This window comes from Macaca fascicularis, chromosome 4 (assembly GCF_037993035.2).
Source record: "Macaca fascicularis isolate 582-1 chromosome 4, T2T-MFA8v1.1".
NCBI lineage: Eukaryota > Metazoa > Chordata > Mammalia > Primates > Cercopithecidae > Macaca > Macaca fascicularis.
Window position 1 is genome coordinate 96,281,480 of NC_088378.1, and position 17,833 is coordinate 96,299,312.

At 40.2% G+C, this 17,833-nt stretch overlaps 1 protein-coding gene and 1 long non-coding RNA gene across 11 annotated transcripts in view; one reads left to right on the forward strand and one right to left on the reverse strand.

Annotated features, from left to right (window-relative positions):
* Positions 1-13,199, reverse strand: part of IRAK1BP1 (interleukin 1 receptor associated kinase 1 binding protein 1) — a 106,441-nt gene extending 93,242 nt beyond the window's left edge. For 5 of the 10 annotated variants that reach the window (XM_074037602.1, XM_074037605.1, XM_074037603.1 and 2 more), the window contains exon 1: positions 12,859-13,199. In XM_074037602.1, coding sequence (XP_073893703.1) covers positions 12,859-13,173 — 315 coding nt within the window. In that variant the 5' untranslated portion in view covers positions 13,174-13,199. Of the gene's footprint in view, positions 1-12,661; positions 12,801-12,858 lie in introns of those variants that run through there. The other 5 variants (XR_012433653.1, XR_012433652.1, XM_074037608.1 and 2 more) reach the window with 3 other exon arrangements.
* A 60-nt stretch (positions 13,200-13,259) lies between these two features.
* Positions 13,260-17,833, forward strand: part of LOC102146295 (uncharacterized) — a 73,967-nt gene continuing 69,393 nt past the window's right edge. The window contains exon 1 of the long non-coding RNA XR_276391.4: positions 13,260-13,357. This is a non-coding gene — a long non-coding RNA (uncharacterized lncRNA). The remainder of the gene's footprint in view (positions 13,358-17,833) is intronic.

The following is a 17,833-nucleotide window of genomic DNA, read 5'->3' on the forward strand; positions in this document are numbered from 1 at the left end:
TCTACTCTGATCTTACTTATTTCTTGCCTTTCGGTAGCTTTTGAATGTGTTTGCTCTTGCTTCTCTAGTTCTTTTAATTGTGATGTTAGCGGTCAATTTTAGATCTTTCTTGCTTTCTATTGTGGGCATTTAGTGCTATAAATTTCTCTCTACGCATTGCTTTAAATGTGTCCCAGAGATTCTGGTATGTTGTGTCTTTGTTCTCGTTGGTTTCAAAGAACATTTTTATTTCTGCTTTCATTTCGTTATGTACTCAGTAGTTATTAAGGAGCAGGTGTTCAGTTTTCATGTAGTTGAGCAGTTTTTACTGCGTTTCTTAATCCTGAGTTCTAGTTTGATTGCACTGTGGTCTGAGAGACAGTTTGTTATAATTTCTGTTTTTACATTTGCTGAGTGCTTTACTTCCAACTATGTGGTCAATTTTGGAATAAGTGCGATGTGGTGCTGAGAAGAATGTATGTTCTGTTGATTTGGGGTGGAGAGTTCTGTAGATGTCTATTAGGTCTGCTTGGTGCAGAGCTGAGTTCAATTCCTGGATATCCTCATTAGCTTTCTATCTCGTTGATCTGCCTAATGTTGACAGTGGGGTGTTAAAGTCTCCCACTATTATTGTATGGGAGTCAAAGTCTCTTTGTAGGTCTCTAAGGACTTGCTTTATGAATCTGGGTGCTCCTGTAATGGGTGCATATATATTCAGGATAGTTAGCTCTTCTTGTTGAACTGATTCCTTTACCATTATGTAATGGTCTTCTTTGTCTCTTTTGATCTTTGTTGGTTTAAATATCTTTATCACAGACTAGGACTGCAACCCCTGCTTTTTTTTGTTTTCCATTTGCTTGGTAGGTCTTCCTCCATCCCTTTATTATGAGCTTATGTGTGTCTTTGCATGTGAGATGGGTCTCCTGAATACAGCACAGTGATAGGTATTGACTGTTTATCCAATTTGCCAGTCTGTGTCTTTTAATTGGAGCATCTAGCCCATTTACATTTATGGTTAATATTGTTATGTGTGAATTTGATCCTGTCATTATGATGTTAGCTGGTTATTTTGCTCGTTAGTTGATGCAGTTTCTTCCTAGCATCGATGGTCTTTACCATTTGGCATGTTTTTGCAGTGGCTGGTACCGGTTGTTCCTTTCCATGTTTAGTGCTTCCTTCAGGAGCTCTTGTAAGACAGGCCTGGTGGTGACAAGTCTCTCAGCATTTGCTTGTCTCTGAAGGATTTTATTTCTCCTTCACTTAGGAAGCTTAGTTTGACTGGATATGAAATTCTGGGTTGAAAATTCTTTTCTTTTATAATGTCAAATATTGGCCCCCGCTCTCTTCTGGCTTGCAGAGTTTCTTCCAAGAGATCCGCTGTTAGTCTGATGGGCTTCCCTTTGTGGGTAACCTGACCTTTCTCTTTGGTTGCCCTTAACATTTTTTCCTTCATTTCAACTTTGGTGAATCTGACAATTATGTGTCTTGGAGTTGCTCTTCTCCAGGAGTATCTTTGTGGCATTCTCTGTATTTCCTGAATTTGAATGTTAGCCTGCCTTGCTAGGTTGGGGAAGTTCTCCTGGATAATATCCTGCAGAGTGTTTTCCAACTTGGTTCCATTCTCCCCGTCACCTTCAGGTACACCAATCAGACATAGATTTGGTCTTTTCGCATAGTCTCATGTTTCTTGGAGGCTCTGTTCATTTCTTTTTACTCTTTTTTCTCTAAACTTCTCTTCTCATTTCATTTCATTCATTTGATCTTCAATCACTGATATCCTTTCTTCCAGTTGATCAAATCGGCTACTGAAGCTTGTGCATGCGTCAAGTAGTTCTCGTGCCATGGTTTTCAGCTCTGTCAGGTCATTCAAGGATTTCTCTACACTGTTTATTCTAGTTAGCCATTCGTCTAATCTCTTTTCAAGGTCTTTAGCTTCTTTGCGATGGGTTCGAACATCCTCCTTTAGCTCAGAGAAATTTGGTATTACCGATTGTCTGAAGACTTCTTGTCTCAACTTGTTAAAGTCATTCTCTGTCTAGCTTTGTTCCATTGCTGGCGAGGAGCTGCATTCCTTTGGAGGAGAAGAGGTGCTCTGATTTTTAGAATTTTCAGTTTTTCTGCTCTGGTTTCTCCCCATCTTTGTGGTTTTATCTACCTTTGGTCTTTGATGATGGTGATGTACAGATGGGGTTTTGGTGTGGATGTCCTTTCTGTATGTTAATTTTCCTTCTAACAGTCAGGACCCTCAGCTGCAGGTCTGTTGGAGTTTGCTGGAGGTCTACTCTAGACCTGTTTGCCTGGGTATCACCAGCGGAGGCTGCAGAACAGCAAATATTGCAGAACAGCAAATGTTGCTGCCTGATATTTCCTCTTGAAGCTTCGTCTCAGAGGGGCACCTGGCCATATAAGGTGTCAGTCAGCCCCTACTGGGAGATGCCTCCCAGTTATGCTAATCAGGGGTCAGGGACCCACTTGAGGAGGCAGTCTGTCAGTTCTCAGATCTCAAACTCTGTGCTGAGGGAAGTTTCTTCCCTTAGCACTCTCTTCAAAGCTGTCAGACAGGGATGTTTAAGTCTGTAGAAGTTTCTGCTGCCTTTCAGCTATGCCCTGCCCCCAGAGGTGAAGTCTATAGATGCAGGCAGGTCCCCATGAGGTGCAGTGGGCTCCACTCAGTTTGAGCTTCCCAGCTCCTTTGTTTACCTACTCAAATCTCAGCAATGGTGGACGCTCCTCACCCAGCCTTACTGCTGCCTTGCAGTTCGATCTCAGACTGCTGTGCTAGCAGTGAGCAAGGCTCCATGGGCATGGGACCGTCTGAGCCAGGTGCAGGATATAATCTCCTGGTGTGCTGTTTGCTAAAACCGTTGGAAAAGCACAGTATTAGGGTGGGAATGACCCGATTTTCCAGATACTGTCTGTCCTGGCTTCCCTTCACTAGGAAAGGGAATTCCTTGACCCATTGCGCTTCCCGGGTGAGGTGATGCCTCACCCTGCTTCAGGTCATGCTCCCTGGTCTGCACCCACTGTCTGACAAGCTCCAGTGAGATGAACCTGGTACCTCACTTGGAATGCAGACATCACCAGTCTTCTGCGTCGCTCATGCTGGGAGCTGTAGACTCGAGCTGTTCCTATTCGGCCATCTTGGAACCTATCCCAGCCCAGTGATTTTTAAAGGGAAGTATGTGCAGTCTGAAAGCAACCCATATAAGAAGATAGTTATCTTGCTTCTCAATATAGTAAAATATTTGATAAATTTTGAAATTCTAAATAATATTACAGGGAATGGAGAAATAAAAATTGCCTGTTAACAATCAGACTGAGGTGGTCTAAGCATAACATAAACAGCGTTTCCAAGAGGACATAGAATCTAAGGAAAGTTTTTAACAGAGCCAAAGTTTCTAACAGAAACTAACAGACCTGTAACCACAAAAAATAATTAAAATTCTTTTTCTGCTTGATTGCTGTGCCTTTGGTAAAGGCACACCTAGCCTAACTTTAATCCTCTGGGTTTCCTATGAAAAAAATCAATAAAATAGTCAGTTACCAATCTGTCCCTCCCTGCTTCACTGATCCTTCCCTTGCACTGCTCGGCATACGGCCAAAACCTGTAAGAGGCTCCTCCTGAACACCTGTTTCTGAAACACTCCTAAGGTCCTTTCGGATGCATTCTTCTTTGTTGCATCATGCTAAGTAAACCTAACTTTGTTTCACTATAGATATATTTCTGATAGTCTGGTTGGTGGTTCCCACACAGAGCATGAGATTTTTTGTTTATTGATAGGGCAGTGGTTCTCTACCAGACGACTTTGCCCTAGGGGACATTGCCAATGCCTGGAGACATTTTTTGTTGTCACAGTTGGGGAAGAAGAGTACACTACTAAGTGGATACACAAGATGATCAAGTGTCCCTGTGACACTCAAACTGAGGAGGTTCCTGAGACATGGGCCTGCCAGTCTAAAAAGTTGAACAGTTTCAGGTAAAGGAGGACATGGTAGTCACCCCATGGGTGGGGGCCAGGAATGCTCCTAAATATCCTATAATGCACAGGACAGCCCCCAAAAAGAAAGAATTATCAAATCCATAATGTTAATACTGCCAAGATTGAGAAAGCCTGCTATAAGGGGCACAAAACTGAAAATTATTGAAATATATCAGCCTAGTCTGCTAAGTTATCTTGATTAAGCTACTGTTTATTTCTAAATACAAAAGGCAGAGTTTTAAGACAAAATGGTCAAGACAGGAATAACTACTTAAGTAATATGGGTGTATTAGTCCATTTTCACACTGTTATAAAGATACTACCTAAGATTGGGTAATTTATAAACAAATGAGGTTTGACTCACAGTTCCACATGGCTGGGGAGGCCTCAGGAAACTTACAATCATGGCAGAAGGCAAAGGGGAAGCAAGGCACGTCTTACATGTTGGCAGGAGAGAGAGAGAGAGTGATAAAGTGTCACACTTTAAATCATCAGCTCTCATGAGAAGTCCCTCACTCTTACAAGGACAGCATGGAGGAAACTGCCCCCATAGTTCAATTACCTCCCATCAGATTCCTCCCTCAACACATAGGGATTACAATTCTAGATGAAATTTGGGTGGGGACACAGAGCCAAACTATATCAATAGGGAAGCACAAATCATGATGATAACAATCTCAATAGCCATAAAAATTATTTTCATAGGAACCAAAAAGAGTAAAGAAGAAGAAAACCCTAAAACTTCAAAAAGTCTTTTAAAATCTTTTGGTAAAACATCCCATCTATTCAATATATATATTTTTAATTTTATTTATTTATTTTAGATTCAGGAGGTACATGTGCATGTTTGTTACACGTGTACATTGAGTGATGCTGAGGTGTGGGGTACAACTGATACCATTGCCCAAGTAGGGAACATAGTACCTGGTTACTTTTTTAACCACTTCTGTGCTCCTTCCCCACTTTTGGAGTTCCCAGTGTTTATTGTTCTTATCTTTGTGTCCATGGGTACCCAATGTTTACTTCTCACTTATAAGTGAGAACATGTGGTTTTCTATTTCTGCACTAGGGTAGGATAATGGCTTCAAGCCTTATCCATATTGCTGCAAAGTACATGAGTTTTTTCCTTTTTATGGCTACATAGTATTCCACTGTGTATAAGTATCACATTTTCTTTAATCCATTGTTGATGGGCACCTGGGTTGATTCCATGTATTTGCTATTGTGAATAGTGCTGCAATAAACATACAAGTGAATGTGTCTTTTTTGGTAGAACAATTTATTTACCTTTGGGTATATGCCCAGCAAAGAGACTGCCTGGTTGAATGGTAATTTTATTTCTAGTTCTTTGAGAAATCTCCAAACTGCCTTTCACAGTGGCAGAACTAATTTACATTTCCACCAAGAGTGTAAGCACTCCTCTTTCTCTACAATCTTGCCAGTATCTGTTATTTTTTGACTTTTTGATAAAAGCCATTCTTACTAGTGTGAGATGGTATTTCACTGTGGTTTGGATTTGCATCTCTCCAATGATTAGTGATGTTGAGCCTTTTTTCATATGTTTGTTAGCTGCTTGTACGGCTTCTTTTGAGAAGTGTCTACTCATTTCCTTCGCCTACTTTTTCATGAGATTGTTTTTTGTTCCTGCTGATTTATTCCTTATAGGCTTCTGGACATTAGACCTTTGTCAGATGCATAGTTTGCAAATATTTTCTCCCATTCAATAGTGTTTCTGTTTACTCTGTTGATAGTTTCATTTCCTGTGCAGAAGCTCTTTAGTTTAATTAAGTCCCATTTGTCTATTTTTTATTTTGTTGCATTTGCTTTCGGGGTCTTCAGCATAAATTCTTTGCCTAGGTCAATGTCTAGAAGAGTATTTCCTAGAAAACCAAAAAACTTTACAGAAAACACAGCATTTAAATAAATGGACTGGGACACAACACTGTAAAATCAGCCATTATCCTGAAATTAATTCATAAACTTAATGCAAAATATAAATAGAAATTTTATTTGTTGTATAGAAATTTTCTACCCTCTGGAATTTCTGACTATAATTCCATGCTGTCACTTAAAATGTCCCTCTGTTCCTTGCAGACAGGGAATTTTTTCAGAAGAGTAATGAGGGGAGAACTTGCCCTACAAATGTTTTATGAAGATAATAATTTAAACAGAGTCGTACTGACACAGGACCATAACAAGGATCAAATGAACTAATTAATTCTGTAACTAATACAAGAACATTTGAAGATTACAAATAGCAATAACCAGTAACATTTCAAAGCAGTAGGTAAAACAAGGAATACGGAATCCTCATATCATACATCCTTCCCCTACTCCCTCTGAGCAGTAACTATGTGATTCAGGTAAGCCATAACAGGTCTAAACTATTTAGGATGATCACATCTGATTTACTACAGGATTAGGTTAAAAAATGGACAGAAATCCGAATCTAAACTAATTGGTCTGGCATTTCTCTGGCCACAAAAATAAGCTTAGGTTGTCTATTTAGAGTAAACTGTAGTATTTTTAAAAATAAATGTGGTTGCAGGAAACAAAGACTATTATTTTTCTTTTTAAGCTACAGTATAAGATGCAAGGCTTGGGAATGTTGCAGCCATTTTAGTATCACGCAGGAAGATGAAGGTAAAGCCAAGAGAACTACATCAAAGTATGCAGAGCCTTGACAATGAAAGCCCATATTACAACTTGACTTTTCAATTATGTAAAGCCAGGTTCTTGCATGTGTAGTAAGGGAAAGACAGACTTCCGTAAATGGTGTCAGTACAGTTACTTACCTATGTCAAGAGAAAATAAAACCCTTATCCTTATGCCAAAGTAAATTCCAAGCACAGCACACATATCTAATGTACTACAAAGGTTCCTTAAGAGACCAGGAAATATTAGTTAATAGTTCTATAAGGCTAGGTGTGGTGGCTCATGCCTGGCATTCCAGTGCTTCAGGAGGGCAAGGTGGGAGGATTGATTGAGGCCAGGAGTTTGAGACCAGCCTGGACAACACAGTAAGACCCTGTCTCTACAAAAAATTAAAAAAAAATAGCTGGGCATGGAGGTGTGTGCCTGTAGTCCGAGCTATTTGGGAGGCTGAGGTGGGAGGACAGCTTGAGTCCTGGAGTTTTAGGCTGCAGTGAACAATGATACTATCACCCTACTCCATACTGGGCAACAGAGTGAGACTTTGTGTTTAAAAAAAAAAAAAAAGTTATATAGCTTTATGCTTGAGAAGAACCCAACACACCCAATAAACATTATATACAAAGGTAGAAAAAAATTAATGACTTTGGCTAAACAAAACTTTAAGATTTTGAATGTTCAATACTATAAACTAAGTTATACAGCAAATAAAAAACTGAGAAAAATTTTTGCAATATATGACAGGTTATTTACAATCTTTTTTTTTTTTTTTTTTGAGACAGAGTTTCACTCTGTTGCCCAGGCTGGAGTGCAGTGGCGTGATCTCAGCTCACTGCCACCTCTGCCTCCTGGGCTCGAGTGATTCTCCTGCCTCAGCCTCCTGAGTAGCTGAGATACAGGTGCCCACCACCATGACTGGCTAATTTTTATATTTTTAGTAGAAACAGGGATTCTTCATGTTAGCCAGGCTGGCCTTGAACTCCTGACCTCACGTAATCTGCCTGCCTCAGTCTCCCGAAGTGCTGGGATTACAGGTCTGAGCCATCGTGCCTTGCCAGGTTATTTATAATCTTAATTTTAAGGTTCTTATAAATGTAGTAAGGTAAGGACAATATAAAAATGGGCAAAATATTGTGAACTAGAAATTTGTATTTTAAAAGTTTAAGTTCAAATGATAAAGAAAAAAGAAATGACAGTATCAATTTTTGGACTACTAAATTGGCAAAATTACAGAAGAAAATAATGCCTACTGTGCCAAGTGAGGTATAAATGTATATTTTTAGAGTACAATTTTTCATAAGCCTTCAAATATACATAATCCAGGAATTAATGTCCAAAGAATATTACTAGTTGAGGATCCCTAATCCGAAAAACCAAAATGCTCCAAAATCTTAAACTTTTTGAGTGCCAACATGACACTCAAAGCAAACTGGAGCATTTTGAATTTTGGATTTCCAGATTACAAATATTCCACTGGTACATATAAAATACAAATATTCCCAGATACACAACTTCCGAAATCCAAAACATTTCCGGTAAAGCATTTTGGATGGGATGTTCAACCTGTAATTACGGACATGTGTAAATATGTAGCTTACAAGGACATTCATGTTGTGACCATTTTTAAAAATGAAAAACTTTATCCAATGTCTATGTTCAATTTGTTGCCACTACTTCTTAATTTGGATGTCCCTAGAAACAGATCCTAAGACAAAAATTTGCATACAGTTAATTTTGAAGGTGATCCCAAAAAACACCATTAACAGAGTGGGATGCAAGACAGATAAGGAAAGAAAGGCACTAAAGGATGTGTTGTCAAGCAAATTACCACTGTGGTCAACTCAAATTTAATCCTGCAGAGAAACTCTAGGAACCAGGGTGGAACATATACCTCAGAATTATCCTACCCCAAGGGGTGAAGATGCTGAGGTCTCTTTCCATTCATTTCCCTCAGTCATTCTAGTTCCACATTAGCCTTCAGATGAAGGCTGGTGGGGCTCGGGGAGAGGACTTTAATTCCCTGGCATTACACTCTGGCCCCCTTTGCAGACAGAGTGGATTCTGGCACCCAGGGAAAGCTTTCAGGCAAAGAATTTACAAATGTTGTTGGAAGCTGGGCCTGCATGCACACAAATGTGAAATGCCAAAGGATGTAAGCAGTGGTATCAATAGCATCAGCAACATCTTCCCTACCTAACACCTCAATTACCCACTGTCAAGAGAATAAAGAAGCAACACCCTGTAGTGGTTAAGAGCATGGACCCTAAGGTTAAAATTCTGCCACTTCTTGGCTATGACCATGGGCAAGCAACCTGCCAATAATCAGCCTGGTCCTCGGAGTTCTCATCTATAAACAGCCTTATCCTCATGTCCCAATCACCTCCTAGAAGCCTCCTCCAAATGCCATCATACTTGGGATTAGGTTTCAACATACAAACATTTAGTCCATTGCAAGAACTATATGACTTGATATGTCATGATACAAGGTAAGTTCTCTTCTGCTGCTCCTGTGGAATACCTCCTACTGGGTGTCAGGGTGGCTGAGGCGGTCTGTTGTGAAGCAAAAAGGAGAAAAGGGGTCTCTTTTTTGGCTGCACTCTGTTAGAGGAATCTTACAGTAGTTTTGCTCATACTGCAATGAGTTAAAGGGGTTAAACACTCCCTTCAGCATTTACTCCTAGTCCTCTCTTGCACTAGAACTTACATATGCATCCTGAATGACAGAAACACTTTTGTGAAGGGAGGACCAGACATTGTGAGGTCATTTTATGCTTATAGTAGGAGAAAGGAGAAAATAAAAGGGAAGCAGAGATATCAGGGTAATTCTTGGAAGCATTCACTATATACCAAATCTACTAGCTCCTTGATCTTGGATGCCCAGCTTCCAGGACTGTAAGATATAAATTTCTGTTGTTTACAAGCTACCCAGTCTATGGTTTTTCATTACAGCAGACCAAACAAACTAAGACAATATTAAGTGTTGTTTAAAAATGAAACCGCATCTCTACTAAAAATACAAAAATTAGCCAGGTGTGGTGGAAGGCACTTGTAATCCTAGCTACTCGGGAGGCTGAGGCAGAAGAATCGCTTGAACCTGGGAGGTGGAGGTTGCAGTGAGCCTAGACCGCCTCCATTGTACTCCAGTATGGGCGACAAGAGTGAAAGTCCATCTCAAAAAAAAAAAAACAAAGACAAAAACAAAAATGAACAATGAAAAGAAAGGCTTAATGTTTGTTGGTTGAATGAGTAAATACTGCTTAAAACTTTAAAACACTTTTCAATGAAAACCACATAGCTGAATAATTTGTTCATTTATTGTTTCATTGTTTCTTTTATTCATTCAGAAGGTATCTTCTGAGTAAACATTATGTGAAGTGTATGGACCGTAACTCATACAGGCAAAAAAAGAACAAATGGTCTCGGCTCTGGAGAAGTTTAGAATATGGAGGAGAGACAAGTAAATTAAGAATTATGATACGGGATAAGTTTTTATTACAAGTATAGGGAGTGAAGTGTTGTATGGCAGGGATTAGTGTTATATTAGGAAAGGAATGCCAAGAAGGTGAATTTGGGCTGATTTTTTTTTTTTTTTTTTGAGACAGGGTCTCATTCCATAGCTCAGGCTGGAGCTAATTCTTAAAGAAAAATACAATAGAGGGGAGGAAGATATGATAGGAAATGAGGATAGACAGTCAGGCTGTTTTGGCTTTTTTTTTTTTTTTTTTTTTTTTGAGATGGAGTTTCACTCTTATTGCCCAGGCTGGAGTGCAATGGTGCGATCTCAGCTCACTGCAACCTCCGCCTCGCAGGTTCAAGCAATTCTGCCTCAGTCTCACAAGTAACTGGGATTACAGGCATGCACCACCATGCCCGGCTAATTCTGGTATTTTTAGTAGAGACGGGGTTTTGCCACGTTGGTCAGGCTGGTCTTGAACTCCTGACCTCAGGTGATGTGCCCTTCTTGGCCTCCCAAAGTGCTGGGATTACAGGCATGAGCCACCTTCAGCTCTATCTTTTTTTTTTTTCTTTTTTTTTTTTTTTTTTTGAGACGGAGTCTCGCTCTGCCACCCAGGCTGGAGTGCAGTGGCCGATCTCAGCTCACTGCAAGCTCCGCCTCCCGGGTTCACGCCATTCTCCTGCCTCAGCCTCCCGAGTAGTTGGGACTACAGGCGCCCGCCACCGCGCCCGGCTAGTTTTTTGTATTTTTTAGTAGAGACGGGGTTTCACCATGTTAGCCAGGATGGTCTCGATCTCCTGACCTCGTGATCCGCCCGTCTCAGCCTCCCAAAGTGCTGGGATTACAGGCTTGAGCCACCGCGCCCAGCCCAGCTCTATCTTTTAAGCAAAGGAGTTTGGATTATGAGGAGCCCTTTAAGCAGGGAAGTGATGTTTATAAACCTTACAGCTCAGAATTCTAAAGTTTAAAATGAATAAGGACTTTGTGAAGACCCATAATTCATCCTAATAATATAAACGATATTTTGTATTCTCTCCTGAACAAATTATCTACATGACTTCTTTCATCAATTAGCAGAGATAACTGCGAGGTTACTGTCCTTCTCATGTATTGAATTGAACACTGAATCTTAATATAATTACTCTAAGTTGGACTTAGTAATTTATTTACTTACTTATTCGAGAGAGTCTCTTTCTGTCGCCCAAACTGGAGTGCAGTGGTGCCATCTCGGCTCACTGAAACCTTCACCTCACGGGTTCAAGAGATTCTCTTGCCTCAGTCACCCTAGTAGCTGAGATTACAGGAGTGTGCCACCATGCCCAGCTGATTTTTGTATTTTTACTAGAGATGGGGTTTTGCCATGTTGACCAGGCTGGTCTTGAACTCCTGGCCTCAAGTGATCCACCTGACTTGGCCTCCCAAAGTATTGGCATTACAGGCATGAGCCACCATGCCCAGCCTATGTTGTTTTATAGAGTCATGTGAGCTCCATTTTTATTTTATGTAAATAACTTAAAAACTTGTTATCTTATTCAACTATGGCACTAGTAGCAGTTTTTAAAATGATTTTTCTACATATTAAACCCACTTTACTCACATTATTTATAATTATTTGTATTTTTCTAAATTGTAAAATCGTTTGAAGAAATCTTGTCCAAATGACTTTGTAATAACTCATATGTTTGCATTATAAAGGCAATGCAAATATCTTTTCTTGTTAAAAATAAGGACTTGCTTTTTCGGGGTATGGCATTTCTTGCAATAGACTGGAAGTAACAATGTCTGCACTTTTACCAACTTAATGTTATCCTGGATAAGTCACATCTGTGGCCTTTGGGGTCCTACTCTGTAAACTGAGAAAACTGAAATAGTTCATCTCTATGATTTCTAATTTTCTTTCATTCTAATTATCAGCAGAATTGGAAGCAACTTACATTCTGGTTTCAGGAATACATGAGTTCAAATATTGCCCTACCTAAAGTTCACAGCATTGTTTAACCTCTTTAAATTTGGAAAACGGGGATATTAAAACACGCCTAACAGTGCTATTGTGTGGATTAAATGATGGTTTCAATCTTTTTTTCTTTCCTTAGGAGTCGGCTTAAGGTAAGATTTGCTTAGTGATTTGTCTCATGGACATCTCCGTTAAAAGTATTTCATGTATGTGGTATCCACAATACTGGCTTGACTTTTTCTTTTAAGTTAAACCTAAGAAGGCCGGAGAAATTTTGGGGAAATCATTACAAAATGAAAATCATTATAAAATGAAAATGGACGCAACTTCTTCCCCACTCCCCAACGTTACTGTTTGCGGAACATATTCAAGAACCATTCCATGCAAAGTTTTACATGATCGGAAGGAAGCAGGTCGTGCTCTTCACTTGCCAATTCCATGGTGCAGAATAAAAACAAAACAAAACAAAATATTTAGTGTCCAGCACTCCACTTGGGCAAATATTTACAACTAACATTTCAAGTTTTACCATTTCATCACTTCAAATTTAAAACAAATTTACTGAAGCAAATATCGCCTGATAAAAACCTACCCAATTTGCATTCTTTCATTTTTAATTTGCCTGAGGCCAATAATTACCTTCGTCTAGGAGAAGAATGGTTCAAATATTCACTCTGCCAGGTCCAGGCGTCCCGGAGTACCTTTGCGACAAAGACGTCCTAAACGCTCCAGACCCTCCACATTTCCCTTCCCTCTAGAGCCGGCCGTGGGGCCCGACCATCTGCCAACCCTTTTGTGTCGTCCGGCTCGCATTTCCTCCCCCGCGGAGATCTCACCTGCACGCCCTGCTGCTGGAGGCTCTGCGTGATGTAATCTAGACGGCGACAAACGCTCTTTTTGGCCTCGGCTGCCGCCTCCTTGGTGCTGCTCACTCGCATCACCACTTGCGCCCGGTCCGGGCCCCCAGACACTTCTGAGGTTCCGCTTACGTGCACCTCACGGGTAGCAGTTTGGGCTTGTGTTGAGGAAAGCGGGTGGCGGAGGCCGGGTAGCGTCTCTCCGCCTGAGACCAGGTTGTTCGCCGGGCCCCTGTCAGCCCAGGGAACCAGTTCCACGAACACCCGGGTCGGAGGGGTCTTTTGTAGAGACATAGCGATAGCAGCTCGGTTTCCATAGTAACTACCGGCAGACGGCGGCCGAAGGGGCCAATGCGCGCCAGGGCTTTCCTGTGCACGGCGCAAAGTATGCCGGGATGGCTGTGGAGGCCGCGGAGTTTGTGGCGGGCGGAAGCTACGCCTTGTTGATCTTGCCGCATCTTTACTAGGTGTCGGCTGAGTGAGTAGCTACGGTTTTTAACATATTTACCTTACGGCCTTCAAGAAATGTTAGCGGGCTTTCTCTGTGGCCTCCTCAGTGAGCCCTGCCCTTTCTCGCAACTCCTTGGCGTCCCACCCGCGTCTCTGTACCTCAGAGGAAGAAGAGTAGCGAGGCCGAGCGGGTGGTTTTAGATTTCTCTGTGATTGCACCCAGCCGTGTCTTTTCTGACTTTACCGTCCCCGCTTGGGGTACAGCTTTTGAGGCTCCCTCGGCCACATTTTTGTGGTTCGTGAGAGGTTTCAGTTGAGGTGAACTTTTTGCCCCTGTGATCTTGGACAGTTTATGATTCTTCGTATCTCAGTTTCATCTTCTCTAAAGCAGCGTTGATAATATTTTTGTATTATTAATATATATTGTATTCGAATATATAATATATTAATAATATTATCAAACCAATGTTGACAATATTTTTCACATTTGCTATGTGCTTATAAGGTGCCCATTGTATGTAGAGTGCGTTGCATATGGAAAGCAGAGTGAACATAATGGATGTCTGTAAAAATAGCTATGGCTTTGGCATCATTTTCATGTCTCCCCATTTTTTTCTAAAATCCTTGGAATGGTTCGGTCCTTGAACTCGGACAGGAGAGATTTAGGTGGTATCAAAGCACATCCAACATGGACATTGCTGGGCGTGTACAACTTGGAGTTTCTCTGTACCCTTTTCTTGAGAGAACCTTTAGAACACAACCCTCAACTTCCCGTCTTCTGGATTCTCTTCCTAGCACTAAGCAATGATCTTTGTAAAAATAGCCCCACTGGCTTATACCTCTTTACTGTCTGAATTTTATTAAGAGAATTGAGAGGGGAAAAAAGAATTTTGAATAACTGGTTTTAGAAGGATAAGAACTATTGTTTTAAAAGGAGCCTGAAAAAGCTGACAGTTCTCTTGTAGTTTCTTCACCATTGTTTTTTCTGTTCTTTTCTATTAGTATAATGCAACTAAATCAAATGGTACCCCCCTCCTTTAATTAGGCTCATCACTGGATTAACATAATTTTGTGTATATTCATCCTGTTCGCTGAACACAATTTTAATTTAAAAACTAACGTTAAGAGCTTTCCCTCATAGTCTTTTATGATTTAAGACACCCAAAATAATGTTTCTTAAACTTGCTGGAAAATTATTTTTCCGTTACGATAAATGTGGAAGAATATAGCCTCCAAAATAAATTACTGAATGAATGAATGTCATAAACAAAAAGCAACAGGAGTTAAAGTGTAAGTATTTAGTATACGATAAAAGATTTCATATCAGTGGAAAATGATTACATGGTACAGGGATAATTGTAATCTCTCTCTCTCTCTCTCTCTCTCTCTATCTCTATCTATCTATCTATATATATATATTTTTGTTGTTGTTGTTGTTGAGGGGGAGTCTCGTTCTGTCACCCAGGCTGGAGTGCAGTGGTGCGATCTCGGCTCACTGCAAGCTCCGCCTCCCGGGTTCACGCCATGCTCCTGCCTCAGCATCCCCAGTAGCTGGGACTACAGGCACCAGCCACCACGCCCAGCTAATTTTTTTGTATTTTTAGTAGAGACGGGGTTTCACCGTGTTAACCAGGATGGTCTCAATCTCCTGACCTCGTGATCCGCCCACCTCAGCCTCCCAAAATGCTGGGATTACAGGCATGGGCGACCACGCGCAACCCATTGTAAGCTGTATTTTTAAAAAATGTATACCTTACATCATACATTGAAAATGATAAATGAGACCAAAAAGAAAAATAACTGGAAGAACCTATATATAAATATAAATATTCTGGGGGATGAGAAGGCTGGCCTTAATCATAATTTCATGTGCAGCAACCATAAAGGAAAAGTTTGAAAAATTGGACTTTCCAAAAAAAATCAGTTTTATAAAGCAAAATGAAAACAAAGCTGGGGGGGCAAATAAATTGGGAAAAATGTTTGTTAATGTTTATTGTGTATAAAGGGCTAGGAGTCTTAATGCCTAGAGAGCTGTTATTAGAAGAAACAAACGTGTCAAAAGAAAAATAATGAACACTGAGGCAAACTGCATTAGATTGCATTAGATTGCCATTGCCATAACAAAAGTCTTTAAGCTTCAAAGACTTTGGAGCTTACACGGCACAAATTTGTTTTCTTATAGTTCTGGGGCCTAGAAGTCCAAGATTTCGGTGTCAGCAGGTTTGGTATCTCCCAAGGCCTTTCTCTTTGGCTTGCAGATGGCTACTTTCTTGCCGTGTCCTCACATAGCCTTGCGTCTGTGCACATTACCCTGATGTCTCTTTCACCTTTATGACTTCCATTAAACCTTAATTACCTCCTTAAAAACCCTATTCCAAATACAGTCACATTGAAGTTAGCACTCCAACATATGAATTTTGGGGGATACAATTAAGTCCACAATACAGACCAAGAAAGCAGAAATGTTAATAGTCTGTAGGATGAAAAAAAAAAAAGTTTATCCTCCCCAGTAGTTTAAGAAATGCAAATGTAACTGCAGTGTAATGTCTGTTTTTGAACTATCATTTTGGCAAGTAATGAAGTCCATGAGAATAGAGAAGAAATAGATAATACTGGATTTTGAAAGAAGAATGAATTAATTCTTTGTGACAGAACTATAAATCAATAGTATATGAAAGAGAAGGATAAGCCTAAACTGACTTAGGTTTTCAGCTGGGATGATTGGGAGAATGAATGAAGAGGATAGAGCTATTTGTTCAGATCATACTAGCTCAATTCTCTCTCAGAGTCAAGGCTGAGCCCCTAGCAACTGTTTTGAATAAGGTGACTACCAAGTTGATTGGACTAAGAATAGGTACCTAATTCTGGTTGAATCTGTTGGAATTTTTCACACGAGAATCTGTATTTATTTTTTTTTCTTTTTTTTTTAAATTATACTTTAAGTTCTAGGGTACATGGGCAAGAAGTGCAGGTTTGTTACATATGTATACATGTGCCATGTTGGTGTGCTGCACCCATTAACTCGTCATTTACATAAGGTATATCTCCTAATGCTATCTCTCCCCCTCCACACCGACAATAGGACCCGGTGTGTGATGATCCTCTTCCTGTGTCCAAGTGATCTCATTGTTCAGTTCCCACCTATGAGTGAGAACATGCGGTGTTTGGTTGTCTTTTCTTGTGATAGTTGGCTGAGAATGATGGTTTCCAGCTGCATCCATGTCCCTACAAAGGACACAAACTCATCCTTTTTTGTGGCTGCATAGTATTCCATGGTGTATATGTGCCACATTTCCTTAATCCAGCCTGTCACTGATGGACATTTGGGTTGATTCTAAGTCTTTGCTATTGTGAATAGTGCCACAATAAACATACGTGTGCATATGTCTTTATAGCAGCATGACTTATAATCCTTTGGGTATATACCCAGTAATGGGATGGCTGGGTCAAATGGTATTTCTAGTTCTAGATCCTTGAGGAATCGCCACACTGTTTTCCACAATGGTTGAACTAGTTTACAATCTCACGAACAGTGTAAAAGTGTTCCTATTTCTCCACATCCTCTCCAGCATCTGTTGTTTCCTGATTTTTTTAATGATTGCCATTCTAACTAGTGTGAGATGGTATCTCATTGTGGTTTTGATTTGCATTTCTCTAATGGCGAGTGATGATGAGCATTTTTTCATGTGTCTGCGGGCTGTATGAATGTCTTCTTTTCAGAAGTGTCTCTTCATATCCTTTGCCCACTTTTTGATGGGGTTGTTTTTTTTTTTATTGTAAATTTGATTGAGTTCTTTATAGGTTCTAGATATTAGCCCTTTGTCAGATGAGTAGATTGCAAAATTTTTCTCCCATTCTGTAGGTTGCCTGTTCACTCTGATAGTAGTTTCTTTTGCTGTGCAGAAGCTCTTTAGTTTAATGAGATCCCATTTGTCAATTTTGGCTTTTGTTGCCGTTGCTTTTGGTGTTTTAGACATGAAGTCTTTGCCCATGCCTATGTCCTGAATGGTATCACCTGGGTTTTCTTCTAGGTTTTTATGGTTTTAGGTCTAACATTTAAGTCTCTAATCCATCTTGAATTAATTTTCATATAAGGAGTAAGGAAAAGATCCAGTTTCAGCTTTCTACTTATGGCTAGCCAATTTTCCCAGGACCATTTATTAAATAGGGAATCCTTTCCCCATTTCTTGTTTTTGTCAAGTTTGTCAAATATCAGATGGCTGTAGATGTGTGGTATTATTTCTGAGGGCTCTGTTCTGTTCCATAGGTCTAAATCTCTGCTTTGGTACCAGTACCAGCTATTTTGGTTACTGTAGCCTTGTAGTATAGTTTGAAGTCAGGTAGCATGATACCTCCAGGTTTGTTCTTTTGGCTTAGGATTGTCTTGGAGATGCGGGCTCTTTTTTGGTTCCATATGAACTTTAAAGCAGTTTTTTCCAATTCCGTGAAGAAAGTCATTGGTAGCTTAATGGGGATGGCATTGAATCTATAAATTACCTTGGGC